Raw genomic sequence first — 14,885 nt, forward strand, 5'->3', positions numbered from 1 at the left:
TCACCTCTACTGTATATTCAACAGGGATATGATTTAATTCATACCTGACTGGCCTAGTGCTTTTCCCTACTTTCTTCAGTTTAAGCCTAAACTTTGCAAGGAGAAGCTCATGGTCTGAGCCACAGTCAGCTCCTGGTCTTGTTTTTACCGACTGTATAGAGCTTCTCCATCTTTGGCTGCAGAGCATATAGTCAATCTGATTTCTGTGTTGACCGTCTGGTGATGTCCATGTGTAGAGCCGTCTCTTGGGTTGTTGGAAAAGAGTGTTTGCTATGACCATCGTATTCTCTTGACAAAATTCTATCAGCCTGTGCCCTGCTTCATTTTGTACTCCAAGGCCAAACTTGCCTGTTATTCCAGTTATCTTTTGGCTTCCTACTTTAGCATTCCAATCCCCCATGATGATAAGGACATCATTTTTTGGTGTTACTTCTATAAGGTGCTGTAGGGCTTCATAGAACCGGTCAATTTCATCCTCTTCAGCACTGGTGGTTGGGGCATAGACTTGGACTACTGTGATATTGAATGGTTTGCCTTGGATTCGAACTGAGATCATTCTGTCATTTTGAGGATTGTATCGCAGTATTGCTTTTCCTACTCTTTTATTGACTATGAAGGCTACTCCATTTCTTCTGAGGGATTCTTGCCCGCAGTAGTATACCTGATGGTCATCTGAATTAAATTCACCCATTCCTGTCCATTTTAGTTCGCTGATACCTAAGATGTCGATGTTCAGTCTTGTCATCTCTTGTTTGACCACGTCCAGCTTTCCTTGATTCATGGATCTTACATTCCAGGTTCCTATGGAGAAAAAATCTTTACAGCATCGGACTTTCCTTTCACCACCAGACATATCCACAGCTGAGCGTCCTTTCGGCTTTGGCCCAGTCGCTTCATTCTTTCTGGCGCTACTAGTACTAGCCCTCTGCTCTTCCCCAGTAGCATATTGGACGCCTTCCGACCTGAGGGGCTCATCTTCCAGCGTCATATCGTTTTGCCTTTTGGTACTGTCCATAGGGTTTTCATGGCAAAGATACTGGAGTGGGTTGCCATTTCCTTCTCCAGTGGATCACGTTTTGTCAGAACTCTCAGCTATGACCTGTCCGTCTTGGGTGGCCCTGCACGGCATAGCTCATAGCTTCATTGAATTACGCAAGCCCCTTCGCCACGACAAGGCAGTAATCCATGAAGGGGTTCCCATCTATGTTCTTCCACAATTCACTATTTCCTAAACATATTCTCATTTACACATCACAAACACCTATCCCTATTAACCTCTCTAGCCAAAATAGGCTATAATAGATAGTTCTTACACAAATTAACCCACATTAACCCACAAAACTTTCTTCCTCTTCCTCTGTAATAAATTGTCCATTAATTCCAAATTAAAGATTCTGTTACCATACATATCATCCCAAAACTCTTAAAAACACAACTACCACTTGACTATCAGTATGTTGTGGAAGTTCCATAGATTTCTACTAGACCTATTTTCTTTTCTTTTTTGAGCGTTTTAAGGCAGCACGCGTCACCCTCTGTTCTCTAGGATCATCCAAAAGAGTTGCATCTTGATCTCCTCCTGTACCATTCTCATCTATCTGTCCATCTTCATCCTCTTGATGTTCTCCTTCTCCAGATCCCTCTGCAGCTTCCAAAAGTGTTGATGGGGTTACTTTTAAGATATTGTTGTAAAAATCATGCGCTTGCTTCACAGTACCCAAACAGTACCTTTTGCCTTCATACAAGAAGCTCAACCCAGCTGGGATCTCCCATCTGAACCTTATATCCCTTTGCTTGAGCTCTTGCACAAGAAATATAAAGTCCTTCCTTCTCTTTAAAATCTTTGGAGGAATTTCTTTTAGAACCAAAACTTCTTGACCAGCAATCACAACTTTAGTATCATAGGCAGCTTGTATAACTTCATCTCTAATTTCCCTTTTTACAAAATAAACCACCACATCTCTAGGCAACTTTCTCTGTTTAGCAATCCACGAGTTCACACGAAACACTTTGTCCATGCCTTGTTTTATTTCAGATGCTGGATGGTTCAATACCACCTCAAAAGCCTCAGAAACCAGCTGCTTTAAATCTTCCTTAATATTCTCTTTTAGGCCTCTAATTCTAACAGCAAACTGCATCTGATAAAATTGAGCCAGACTCAGTTCGCTATCCATTTTGTCTTTTAAATCTTCAATTTCCAATACTTTTGCTTCTAATATAGCATTCTTTTGAGTCAGTTCTTCCACTTTGTCATCCAGCACCTCCACACATTTAGCTACTTTATGCACTGAGGACAAAATGTCTACCTTTATCTCTCTAAGTTTCTGTTCCATCCTTTCTTCCATTCTCTGCATTTCTGAAAAATATATTGATGACCTGAACACACTAATTAACTTTCCCTAGAGCTTACAAGCAACTCCTGAAATTGCGAGTATTGCAGCACTACAGCAGTCATTCGGCCTTACAAGCGACCTCAGTGGCTCTGCGACACACCCTGGATATTCCCTCCCTCCCCACCATGGGTCTCCCTAGGCACTAGGCCTTCAGAACTCATCCTGCAAAGATGGAGAATCTTTGCTTTCTTGGCTGCTCCAGGCCTTTTATATGTTCATAGAGAATGGAGGCCTAAACTAATGCAAGATGAAGCAAGATCAGTGAAGCAAGATCTCACACTACTGATCTCGCATGATCTCATGGTTCTTTAGGCCTCTGTTCTCTGCAACAGAGAACCAAACCGAAGCTGGGGGATGCTTTGACATGCCTCCAGAAGCTGGATCAGGGCTCCAGAAGACAGGAAAAGGCCTCTACTACCTGGATCTATGGCCACAGAGTGATTTTGCACCACACACACATACACCCTGCAGCCGATCTGAGCTCCAGAGGTTTGGAAAAGACCTCTGCCACCCGGATCTGTGGCTGCAGAGTGATTTTGTGGCCTCCCCCATGGCTGATCCAGGCTCCTGAGGCCTTTTCCAAGCCTCTGGAGGCCTTTTCCAAGCCTCTGGAGCCCAGAACCATGGCTGCAGAGCAATTTTTCAGCCCCCCAGTGTCCCAATCTGTAATGTACTGGGTTTTTTCTTACTAAAGTGTATCATGTGGGGTTAATTGTTGGAAGGTTGCTTAAGCAGGGAAGCTGGCTAACAGCTCCCAACTCCTCAGACAACCCATCTCCAGTGCCACCATTGGCTGCTTCTAGGGTGGCAATAGGTTGCTTTAAACCTATTGGCCGCCACCTAGAGGCCAGGGTATAAATAGCTGCATTCACAGCCCTGTTTCCCAGTTCAGTTCCTGCAAGAAAATAAAGAATTATTCTTGCTGAACTCACTCGCCTTGTATTTTCAATCAAGCACAGAACCCAGTACACAACACAATCCAAACTCCTGAGGCCTTTTCCAAGCCTCCGGAGCCCAGATCCATAGTTGCAGAGAGATTCTGTGCTCCCTGTAGCCCAATGCGGGCTCCGGAGGCCTTTTCCAAGGCTTTCTATGGCTGCTGAGAAATTCTGCACACACCCCTCAGCCTGATCTGAGCTCTGGAGTCCTTTTCTGAGCCTCAAGAGCCCAGATCTATGGCTGTAGAGTGATTTTGCAGTACCCCCAGTGACCTGATCAGGGCTCTGGAGGCTTTTTCCAAGCATCCGGAGACTGGATCCATGACCATGGAGAGATTCTGCGCCCCACAGTGGCCCATTCTGGGTTCCAGAGGACTTTTCCAAGCCTCCCAAGTCCAGATTGGTCCAGTGGGGGCCCAAAACCGCTCTGCAGTCATAGATCCTGACTCTGGAAGTCTTTTCCAAGCTTTGGAAAAGGCCTCTGGAGCCTAGATCCATGGCCACAAAGCAATTTTGCAGCCCCCCAGTGGCCCAATCCAGGCTCCAGAGGTCTGGAAAAGAACTCCAGAGACCAGATCTATGGCTACGGAGAGATTCTGTGTCCCCCAGCAGCCCGATTCATGTTCAGGAGGGCTTTTCCAAGCCTCTGGAGCCCAGATCCATGGCTACGGAGAGATTCTGTGTCCCCCAGCAGCCCGATTCATGTTCAGGAGGGCTTTTCCAAGCCTCTGGAGCCCAGATCCATGGCTGCGGAGCAAATTTATGACCTCCTAGCAATCCGATCCAGGCTCCAGAGGCCTGGAAACGACCTCCGGAACCCCGATCTATGGTAGGGGAGTGATTCTGCATCGTCTGATCCAGGCTCTGGAGGCATTTTCCAAGCCTCCAGAAACTGGATCCATGGCTATGGAGTGATTCTGTGCCCCCCCATGGCCCAATCTGGGCTCTGGAGTCAGGGAATGGACCTGTGCCACCCAGATCTATGGACGCAGAGTGATTTTGTGGACACCCAGCAGCCTTATTCAGGCTCCAGAGGCCTGGAAAAGACCTCTGCCACCCAGATCTATGGATGTAGAGTGATTTTGTGCCCCCACTAACCGATCCAGGCTCTGGAAGCCTTGTCCAAACCTCTAGAACCTGGATCTAAGGCCATGGAGTGATTTCATGCCCCCCATGGCCCGATCTGTGCTCTGGAGGGCTGGAATAGACCTCTGCTGCCCATATCTATGGCCTCAGAGTAATTTTGTGGACCCCTAGCAACCCAATCTGAGATCCAGAGGCCTAGAAAAGACCTCTGCTGCCAGGATCTATGGCTGCAGAGCAATTTTGCACCCCCCAAGTGGCCTGATCCAGGTTCCAGAGGGGTTTTCCAAGCCTTCAGAAGCCTTTTCCAAGCCTCCAGAGCCTGGATCTATGGCTGCAGAATGATTCCACACCCCTCCCCATGGCCAATCCATGCACTGGATACTTTTCCAAGCCTGGGGGGCATGTTCCATCACTAGGCACTCCTGGCCTTCCCCACTCTCAGATAAATCATGTTTACTTAATGAGCTGCATGCATTTTAACAAGCAAGAGAATGATCTCATTAAAGGAACAAAATTCACTTTATGAGTTTTTGAGTTATGAGTGGAATGGGCAGGTTCCATTACACTCTTAAGTCAAGGACTACCTGTACATTGTTTCTGAAAAATATATTGATAACCTGAAAAATATATTGATAACCTGAAGGTTAAATATATTTAACTTCCAAATCTGGGAAATCTTGAGGTTCTCCATCTGAGAGAAGCACACAAGACATCAGTAGTCAGAAGTCTCAACTTAGACAATAACCTCAATAGAAATGTAATCTCACTCAGATCTGTGGAGATTCTCTGTCATCCAGATCATAGTTGTCCAAATGATGCTTTTTCACAGGGAAACTGGACTTTCTTGCTTTTCTTTAAAGATGTTTTGCTTCTCATCCAAGATGCTTCTTTAGATCTGATTGGATGGTGGGGAATGGAAGGATTTATACTCTTTGCAGACAGCTGCTCATTTGCATTATTTTAGAGAGTTGTAGAGGCCATCCAGAGGTTTATTTGTGTCATCAGAGTCACCTGAGTGATGCAAATGGATGTGGAGCCTTCTTAGAACTGTTGAAAGGACTGAGTTGTAGACTGGAAATAAATGATATCATATCCCTCTCCCTCTGTTGAGAGGGGGAATCCTTCCATTCCCCACCATCAGTGCATGAGAAGTGAAACATCTTCAAAGGAAAACAAGAAAGTCCCGTTGCCTCTGAAAAAGCATCTTTGGGACAATCTCATTCATGATTCAGTTTGTAGCAGAAAGAATAAACACCGAGTCATACCTTTGAGCCAGTCATTCTCTCTTGGCCATAAGAACAAGAGAATGGCAAAGCACTTTCAAAAGTGTGAAGGAAAATCTATGGACTTGTTCTTGCAAGTACCACAAGTGAAGGTTGATTCTATAAACCATAACATCTAAACTGAGATTACATTTATTAAATTGAAGCCACTTAATGATATTTCAAGGACTGATGGCCGGAGAAGAGTAACAAATTCTTGGTGATCTAAAACTATGGATGTTTTCTGACAAATAATGAAGCTTTTTGGTTTAACATTGTTTCCCCATTGGTAACACCTCCTCCAAGGGCAAACGTGACTTCTGTGTCATACCATTAAACCAGTACAAACCTGATAAACCTGTACTTTTTCACATATTATTTATTTGATTTCCTTTGTCTTCTTTTCCTTCTATTGAAATCTCCTTTTCTTTTGCTGCTATGCAAAAAGCCACCAACCATTTACTCCAACCTTATTATTAATTCCTATTATATCAGAAAAGCAAAAGATGTTGTGTCCCATAATTGGCCATGTTTAATTCTACTCCTCTGTTCTCTAGGGAGTTCCAAAGAGCAAAGCAAAACATATTCAAATACAATGCATAAAGAGCAACACTGTATGAGTTGGTTTTTCTTATATACTGTAGCTCTTCATTCAGATTATCCAAGAGAAAGAAGCAAAGTGTTAGGTTGCCCTATATTCAAAAGCCATATCAACAATCATTTGTGAAATACACATCTATGATTTGGAGTCTTCCTCTTCAAACTGTGGGTGAAAAAATAACTTCTTCAGGTCATGTTCCATGATGCTAAATGCACCATTGACAATCCAACTGTTAAATACAAGTCTTACTATTCAGGTGATCTCATCATTGGTGGCGTTATTTCTCTGATCTACGTGATGTCTAACTTGATTACCTTCAAAAGAATTCCATCTGAAGAACTTATTGATGATCCCTTGTACGTAGCTGTCATTTTTTTATTATATCAGTTCCCAAATCTGACTAGATAATTAGTTAATGTTATTTTAGGAAAGCCATACATGATTGAAATATAACTTTTATCTCCTTTCACTTTTAGTTCCTCTACTCACAGATTCTATTTTATTTCTTAGAATAGAATAGAATAGAATAGAATAGAATAGAATAGAATAGAATAGAATAGAATAGAATAGAATAGAATAGAATAGAATAGAATAGAATAGAATAGAATATTGTCACTTTAAATGTACACTAATCAGCATAAATTAAAATTTAATTTTGTTGCATTCAGCTCTGAAAAAATACCATTATGCAAATACCCACATAGACACATATATATGACACAGAGAAACCTTACAATCTAGTTCGAATGTATACATATATGAAAGAAAGAAAGAAAGAAAGAAAGAAAGAAAGAAAGAAAGAAAGAAAGAAAGAAAGAAAGAAAGAAAGAAAGAAAGAAAGAAAGAAAGAAAGAAAGAAAGAAAGAAAGAAAGAAAGAAAGAAAGAAAGAAAGAAAGAAATCTGTAGCACTCTACTCAGTCCTTTCTGGTTTCCTAATGTTTACGCCCAAATTTACATGGAACTACAATTCCAGCATACAGCTGTATGCCTGTAAATGATCAGATCACATCCTGTAAGGAACAGACATTTCTGTGAGCTAAACTTACAGTTAATTATTTTATTTCTGAGACTAAGTATATGCAGTAGTTCCAAGTCACTTTTCAAAAAATCTATTGAGTATGGCTGGAATTCAGAGTAAATATAACAGTAGCCGAACCAACTTGTTTTCAATTGAGAACAGTTTCTATGGTTTATGGTAATATTAAAAATAAAATCTAAGCACACTTTTATTCTATGACACATTGGCCTTTACTTCATATATAGGAAGAATTTTGCATATATATATATATATATATATATATATTCCTAGTCAAACAACCTTGAAATCAAAGAAAGGATTTCTTAGGTGCTAAAAATGTTTCCTTTCCAGCTTTTACATATTACCATTCCTAATGTGGCTCAATATACAAGATTTGATGTTTCAAAATGAGATAGAAATATCCCAATAAGAAAAAAACATTGTAAAAGGGATAATTTACAGTACTCAAAGAAATGGATAACGAACAGTTTGTAGCTTATTCTATATTCAAATTTATGGAAAGTGAGGACAGGTATTTTCTGTAGACTATCCTTGGAATCTTGGAGTCTAATTTTGAATCTTTCTATTAAGAAAGATTATTCAATTATAATGTAAGAAATTCTTTGTTTGGAAATATAAATATTGTGACAGAGGCATTATCCTCCCTTGAAGTTTCTTTCTACAGAACTATTTGCATATCTTGTCCTTGGTATTTGCTGTAAAGGAGATCAATGAAAATCCTCAGATCTTGCCAAACACCACTCTGGGCTTTGGCATATATAACAACTATTTCATGGCAACATGGACTTACCTTGCTTCTATGGAGCTTCTTTCTTCACATGACAAATTTGTTCCCAACTACAAATCCAGCATCCACCAAAACTTAGCATGTATTATTGCTGGGCCAAACTCTGATCTTTCTCAGGTTATGGCAGATATCCTGAGTATTTACAAGATTCCACAGGTAGGAAATGCTCAAGAAAAAAGCAAACTCCTATTCTTTTTAATGGAATTTACTGGATTGGTTGTAAACTAATGTCAATCAGCAGATATATAACTTCAGGCTACACAACATTTTAACATTTTTCCTATTTTGATTTAATGAAAATTATGCTAATTTTGAGGATCTTATCTCACATTGGAAAAACAGAAAAGAAAAGAAAAAAAGATGAATCCTCTTGGTCATAAGAGAGGATTTTCTTTTAATTTGAAATAATTTCCTGTTGATTTCCATGAAATTTCCAAACCAATTAAGGTAATAACAAAACTAAAATTACAAGAAATTGAAATATATTATATATTTTGAAGATAAAAGTGGCATACTTATAATAAAGAAAGAATATATGACTGAATAGTGATTTGTTCCAGAAATGATTTAAAATAGCATTTTGGTTTGTCTGCAATTATGGAAATGTTTGTTCTATTGAGGCTAGGTGGTTTTTCCTTGGTTCATTTTTCTCTTTCCTTCACTGGATTTTGGAGTAGTTGCTTAAATGAGAAGATGATTGGAAATTACACTTAGAAGGCAATTACAATCATCCAGAAGTATTATTTACATGACAAATTTCTCTGGTTGATAAGTAGTAATAATCTAATACAGGTAGCTTTAGTACCAATAGTCTCAGTCACAATACTTTCTTCCAAGTCTTTTTTTGTCATAGAACGCCCAGAACAGAGTTCCAGCACCCTTTTTGGATGGAACCTTGTAGGGTAGGCAAGGCGGTTTGTGTGACGTGTGTGAGTTCCGGCACCTTTTTTTCCACAAAAAAAGCACTGCTTCTTCCATGACAAAATAAGATTGCTTTAAATAATGTATTCATTCCATGACTTATGCCCCAGCATTTCTATCTAAAAGAATATAGCTGCACTCATATTCTTACTAAGAAAAGAAAGAAAGGGAAGGAGGGAGGCTTATGGTTCTAAAATAAAAAATATATAACAAAAGAGTACATTAAGACATTATTGTTAAATTACTACATAATAGATTTTTGGGGTTACAAAACCTTAATGAGAAGTTACTCTGATCATCAAATTCTGCCAATGAAATCTTTTGCTACCCATTTACTGTATATGCCCATTTTTTTCTGGATAAATATGCAGCAGGGTTGTGCCCATCACAACCAGCTATGTGAGGTGAAACTTCACAGAGAACTTAATACTGAATTGTTCAAAATGTTCAATTAACCCTACCCAAACTGGATGAAAACCAGTTTTTTGACAATCTGAAATACCTTATTAGAGGCAGAAAAGATGTAAATATACTACATCAATTCTGAAATCAAGTTTAGTTTAGACTAAACTAGAACCATACATACTGGCTTTTTATATTTTTACTCTTCTCCCAAACCCAATGCATTCCACCCACACTGAATGTGATTCATATTTTAGAAACAATAGATTTATTTTAATTTATTTCCATAGAAATTAAAAGGCAATTCTTAATAAGGTATGAATAATCCCTGAAAATCAAACCAACAATATGGATCAGTCAGATTTAATTCATTTATCGTTTATATGAAAAATATATCCCTATACTTTGCATTTCTTTATTTCCTAAGGTTACATATGGCTCTGCTCCAGTGATGGATAACAGGATTCATACAGCTTTCTTTTATCAGATGTTTCCAAATGAACATCTTCAAATTATGGGGATTCTCCAGTTGCTGCTTCATTTTAAGTGGTCCTGGATTGGGATGCTTTTTCAACAAAATGAGATTGCTGAAAGATTTATCAGAGAAGTGCTTGTCATATTTTCCCAGAATGGAATCTGTTTTGATTACATTGAAGAGTTTCCAATAGTAACTTTTTCAAATGATTTGGAAGAAAAAATGGATAATTTTCTTCAAATATACAAAGTCGTAATGACAAGCATATCTAGTGTTGTGATTGTATATTGTGAAAATCAGGTTATGCCTCTTTTCAGAATGATCTCCTCTGTCTCAGAATATTTGGACACAACATTAGAGAGAAAAGACAAAGTCTGGATTTTTTCAGCCCAGATGGAATACACTTCACTTCCGTTTCAAAGAGATAACAGTATGGACTTCATTCATGGGGCTCTTTCTTTCTCAGTTTCCTCCAAAGAGTTATCAGGATTCAAGACATTTCTTCAGATGAGAAACAGTGTTCCAGAAAATGAAGACAGTTTTTCAAGGGTCTTTTGGGAACAAGCCTTTGGATGTTTCTTCTCAAATCCCACTTTAAATACAAAGTCAGAAGAAAGGTGCACTGGGGAAGAGACGTTGGAGAGTCTTCCAGACTCTGTTTTTCAACTGGGCATGACTGGGCAAAGCTACAGTATCTACAATGCAATGTATGGTGTGGCACATGCTCTCCAAGCCATGTATACAACCCACTCCAAGCACAGAGCAATGGCTGCTACAGGGAAGCAGAAGCTTCTTGATCATCAAGTGTGGCAGGTAAGCTCCTATATTTGCTAATGGAGCAGGTGATTTTGCTTCCATATCTTCCACTGTCTATGTAATATATAGAAAGTAATTTAAATATAATGCTGGAGGAATGACGTAGATGGATCATATGTTTTAACTTAAATGATACCAATGTTATCCTATGGTAAGATGGTGGCCAATACATTTTATAGATGATAGATAGATAGATAGATAGATAGATAGATAGATAGATAGATAGATAGATAGATAGATAGATAGATAGATAGATAGATAGATAGATAGATAGATAGATAGATAGATAGATGGATGGATGGATGGATGGATGGATGGATGGATGGATGGATGGATGGATGGATGGACGGACGGACGGACAGACAGACAGACAGACAAAGGTGCTGTTGGAGTCCATAGCATTTCTCTGTCTTTTTTCGTGAGCGTTCTGGATGTTGTTGATCCAAGTGATGAATAGTATTATTATAATAAATAGGGAGCACTACAATTTTTTTGAAATAATATTGCTTTATATTTTTCCCATTGTTGAATACCTTTATTAATTACTGTCATGTTCTTCTCTTGAGCTTCATCACTACTTGAGAAAAGTCTCATTTAACAACAGTGCTGGAGAAAACATACTATTTGACAAGAATGGGAAGGTTGCAACTGGCTTTGATATTATCAACTGGGTCACCTTTCCAAATCAATCCTTTCTTAGGATCAAAGTTGGAAAAGTATATCCATCAGCTCATCTAGAAGGCCTTCTCTCTCTATCAGTAAATAACATTGTCTGGCCCAAGCTTTTTAACCAGGTAGCTATTATTCATTTTTCAACAGCTAGTTAACTGCTCATGCTGCAGATGAACTCTGAATACCTACACAAATTAATGAATCAAAGTACAAGGAAAACAATATTCTTGATACACAGGACTTTGAAGAGGATTTTGCAGAAGAAAAAGAAGCACAATGTCCTCCTATCTATGAGCTAATTAATGCTAATATTGAAGCCTATCAGATAAATAACAGATTTTTCATTTACATGACACATTATGCAAGAAGGATATTTTATGAGATAAGCCTTGCATACTAGCACTGAATCTTTCACTGAATCTTTCTGACCAAAAGAAGAAAGAAAAGATTTCTCCAAAATGATGATTGCTAGAATGTTATTTTTAAAATTCTAATTGTACTGTACTTTCATTTATTAACAGAGACCACCTGTTTCTCTGTGCAATGCTCGTTGCTCCTTGGGATATAGCAAGGTCAAAATAGAAGGGAGGCCATTTTGCTGTTACAAATGCCTTTGTTGCCCAGAAGGGAAAATTGCCAATCAGACAGGTAAGCGATTCCATGCAAGAAATTTTGTAATGGAATGTGACAATGCCCTTGGTGGGAAACAGCAAGAGACACTATCTCCAATGAAGAGTCATAGAAAGTAATTTAAAAAGGACCTGCCTTAATGGGTCAATAGAGCTAAACGTGGACGAGAAAGGTTTTGTGTTTTCAGACTTGCAAAATTCTTTTAATGTAGCCTTATAAGAATGTAGAATTTGCTAACATCTTTATTTTTCCAGTCTGATTTATTCGGGAAGATTGATAACATTTGATATCTATTAAGAAAATAAAGAAAATATGGGTTTATAATTTTATTTACAGAGAGCATATATATTGGTTTCAGGTTTGAGCTAAATGTCCTGATTCATACCCTTTTTTACAGAGCACCAAATTGCATTCAGATGGTTGATAAACTTCTTTCAGCATACAACACGACAAAATGCAACATATCACTGAAGATTCATTTATTGTATTCATGCATAATTTCTTTCCCAAAAAATATAAGTGTAGTAAGAGATGAACAGGTTGAAAGAGTTCACCAGGACCATTGCCACAATAGAAAAACAGTGTCAGGAAAACTGAAATCCATGAACTCTGGCTCACTATTTTTGGACACTGCAGACAGATAATGCAAACATTATGAAATTAAATATATTATGCCATGTTTTCCCCCAAAATAAGACCCAACTGGAAAATAAGCCCTAGCAAGACCTTTCAGGATTCTTGTAATATAAGCCTCACCACAAAAATAAACCCCAATTAAAATCATCAGCCAGACAGATGCATTTAGTACTGTATTTTCCCCAGAATAAGACCTAGCCAGAAAATAAACACTAAACTGTCTTTTGTTGATCAATGTTACTATAAATATTGTTCATTTGTTTTAATGCAGCAATTTATTTCCCCTAAAGCAATGGTGTAAGTGGGAGGTACAATTCAATTTGAAATGTATAATGGTATCTGAATCAGTAATGTAATAGCAAAAGATATGTTATCAGACAAATTAGATTTAATTTTTTTGCCTATAACTTTCCAGATAATTTGAATTTAAATTCCCTAATTCCCAGACATTGTGATGAATACCTGGAAATTCCAGGCACTCAAATATTTTATTTCTGAAAAATGGGGATGTTTAAGCTAACTTTCAATTCTTATATGCTTAACAACTCTATTTCTCTTCCAGATTTAGATGACTGTATCCCATGTCCTGAAGAAACCTATCCTAACAAGAACCAAGATCTGTGCATTCAAAAACATCCAACCTTCTTGTCTTACAAAGAACCCTTAGGAATCACTTTGACCAATGTTGCTTTCTTTTTTTCTTTCATCTCAGCTGTGGTACTGGGGGTCTTCATTAAAAATCAGGACACTCCCATTGTCAAAGCCAACAACCAGAACCTCACCTACACTCTTCTCATTGCTCTCTTCCACTCTTTCCTTTGCACTTTGCTTTTCATTGGACAACCTGACCAAATAAAATGTCTCATGAGACAAACTTCTTTTGGCATCATATTCTCTATAGCCCTTTCTTGTATATTGAGTAAAACAACCATAGTGGTCCTTGCTTTCATGGCCACCAAACCAGGCTCCAAAATGAGAAAATGGGTGGGGAAAAGGCTGGCCAGCACTATTGTCCTGTCTTGCTCCCTGGTACAAGTCATCATTTGTAGTGCGTGGCTAGCAATTTCTCCCCCATTTCCAGATTCAGACATGCATTCCACAGTTGATGAAATTGTCCTGGAATGTAATGAAGGCTCAGTCATTATGTTTTACATTGTCCTTGGTTATATGGGTTTCTTGGCTTCTATCAGCTTTACAGTGGCCTTTCTAGCCAGAAAGTTACCTGATAGCTTTAATGAAGCCAAATTTATCACCTTCAGTATGTTGGTCTTTTGTAATGTCTGGATATCCTTTTTTCCCACCTATTTGAGCAGCAAAGGAAAATACATGGTAGCTGTGGAGGTCTTCTCCATTTTGATGTCTGCAGCTGGATTACTGGGCTGCATCTTTTTCCCCAAATGCTATATTATTATTCTGAGGCCTGATTTGAACAGAAAGGAGCAGCTAATAAAGAAACATATGTGAAATCTTTTCATATATAATTATTTAGCAGGCTTATTACTCCAGTTCCAACTGGAACTTCTTTCATTTTGCTAAATTTGTTCAGAAATAGTTCTTTTTTTTTCAGAGTAATGAAGAACAATATATGCAGTTCATAAGACAGCCAAACCCATTATTTATATGAGCAATGAATATTCTTTCTTTTAAAAACATGGGAACAGCTATACAGTATATTTCTGGTTGAGTGAATTATAGTTTTTCCCCAAACATTCAATGCAGGAAAATGTTACATTTTTTAGAAAAAGAATGTTTGTGGAAAAATCTGACTTCTAGTCCAAACTGCTGAGTTTTCAAACTAGATTTCAGAGGGAAAAAAGATGGATAACTCTCTCAATAGAAATGTAATCTCACTCAGGTCTATGGAGATTCTCTGTCATCCAGGTCATAATTGTCCCAAAGTTACTTTTTCATAGGGAAATTGGTCTTTCCTGCTTTTCTTTGAAGACATTTTGCTTCTCATCCAAGAAACTTCTTCAGATCTGACTGGATGGTAGGGAATCGAAGGATTTATACTCCTTGCAGACCTCTGATCATTTGCATTATTTTAGAGTTGTTGAGGCCATCTAGAGATTTATCTGTGTTGTCAGGATCACCTGAGTGGTGCAAACAAATGTGGAACCTTCTTGGAACTGTTGAAAGGACTGTGTTGTAGACTGGAGACAGATGACATTATACACCTGCCCCTCTGTTGAGAGAGAATACTTCCATTCCCCACCATCCAGTCAG

The 14,885-nt window shown here is 38.5% G+C and overlaps 1 protein-coding gene across 1 annotated transcript; it reads left to right on the forward strand.

Moving 5' to 3' along the window:
- Positions 1 to 4,290: 4,290 nt before the first annotated feature.
- Positions 4,291 to 14,123, forward strand: LOC308676822 (vomeronasal type-2 receptor 26-like; the record flags this gene model as incomplete). The annotated part of the gene is made up of 6 exons (XM_081342858.1): positions 4,291 to 4,402; positions 6,537 to 6,640; positions 8,024 to 8,263; positions 9,858 to 10,718; positions 11,915 to 12,041; positions 13,222 to 14,123. The coding sequence occupies 6 exons, from the start codon at positions 4,291 to 4,293 to the stop codon at positions 14,121 to 14,123; spliced, it is 2,346 nt and encodes a 781-aa protein (XP_081198984.1).
- Positions 14,124 to 14,885: the final 762 nt, after the last annotated feature.

This window comes from Vipera berus, assembly GCF_964194415.1.
Source record: "Vipera berus genome assembly, chromosome: W".
NCBI lineage: Eukaryota > Metazoa > Chordata > Lepidosauria > Squamata > Viperidae > Vipera > Vipera berus.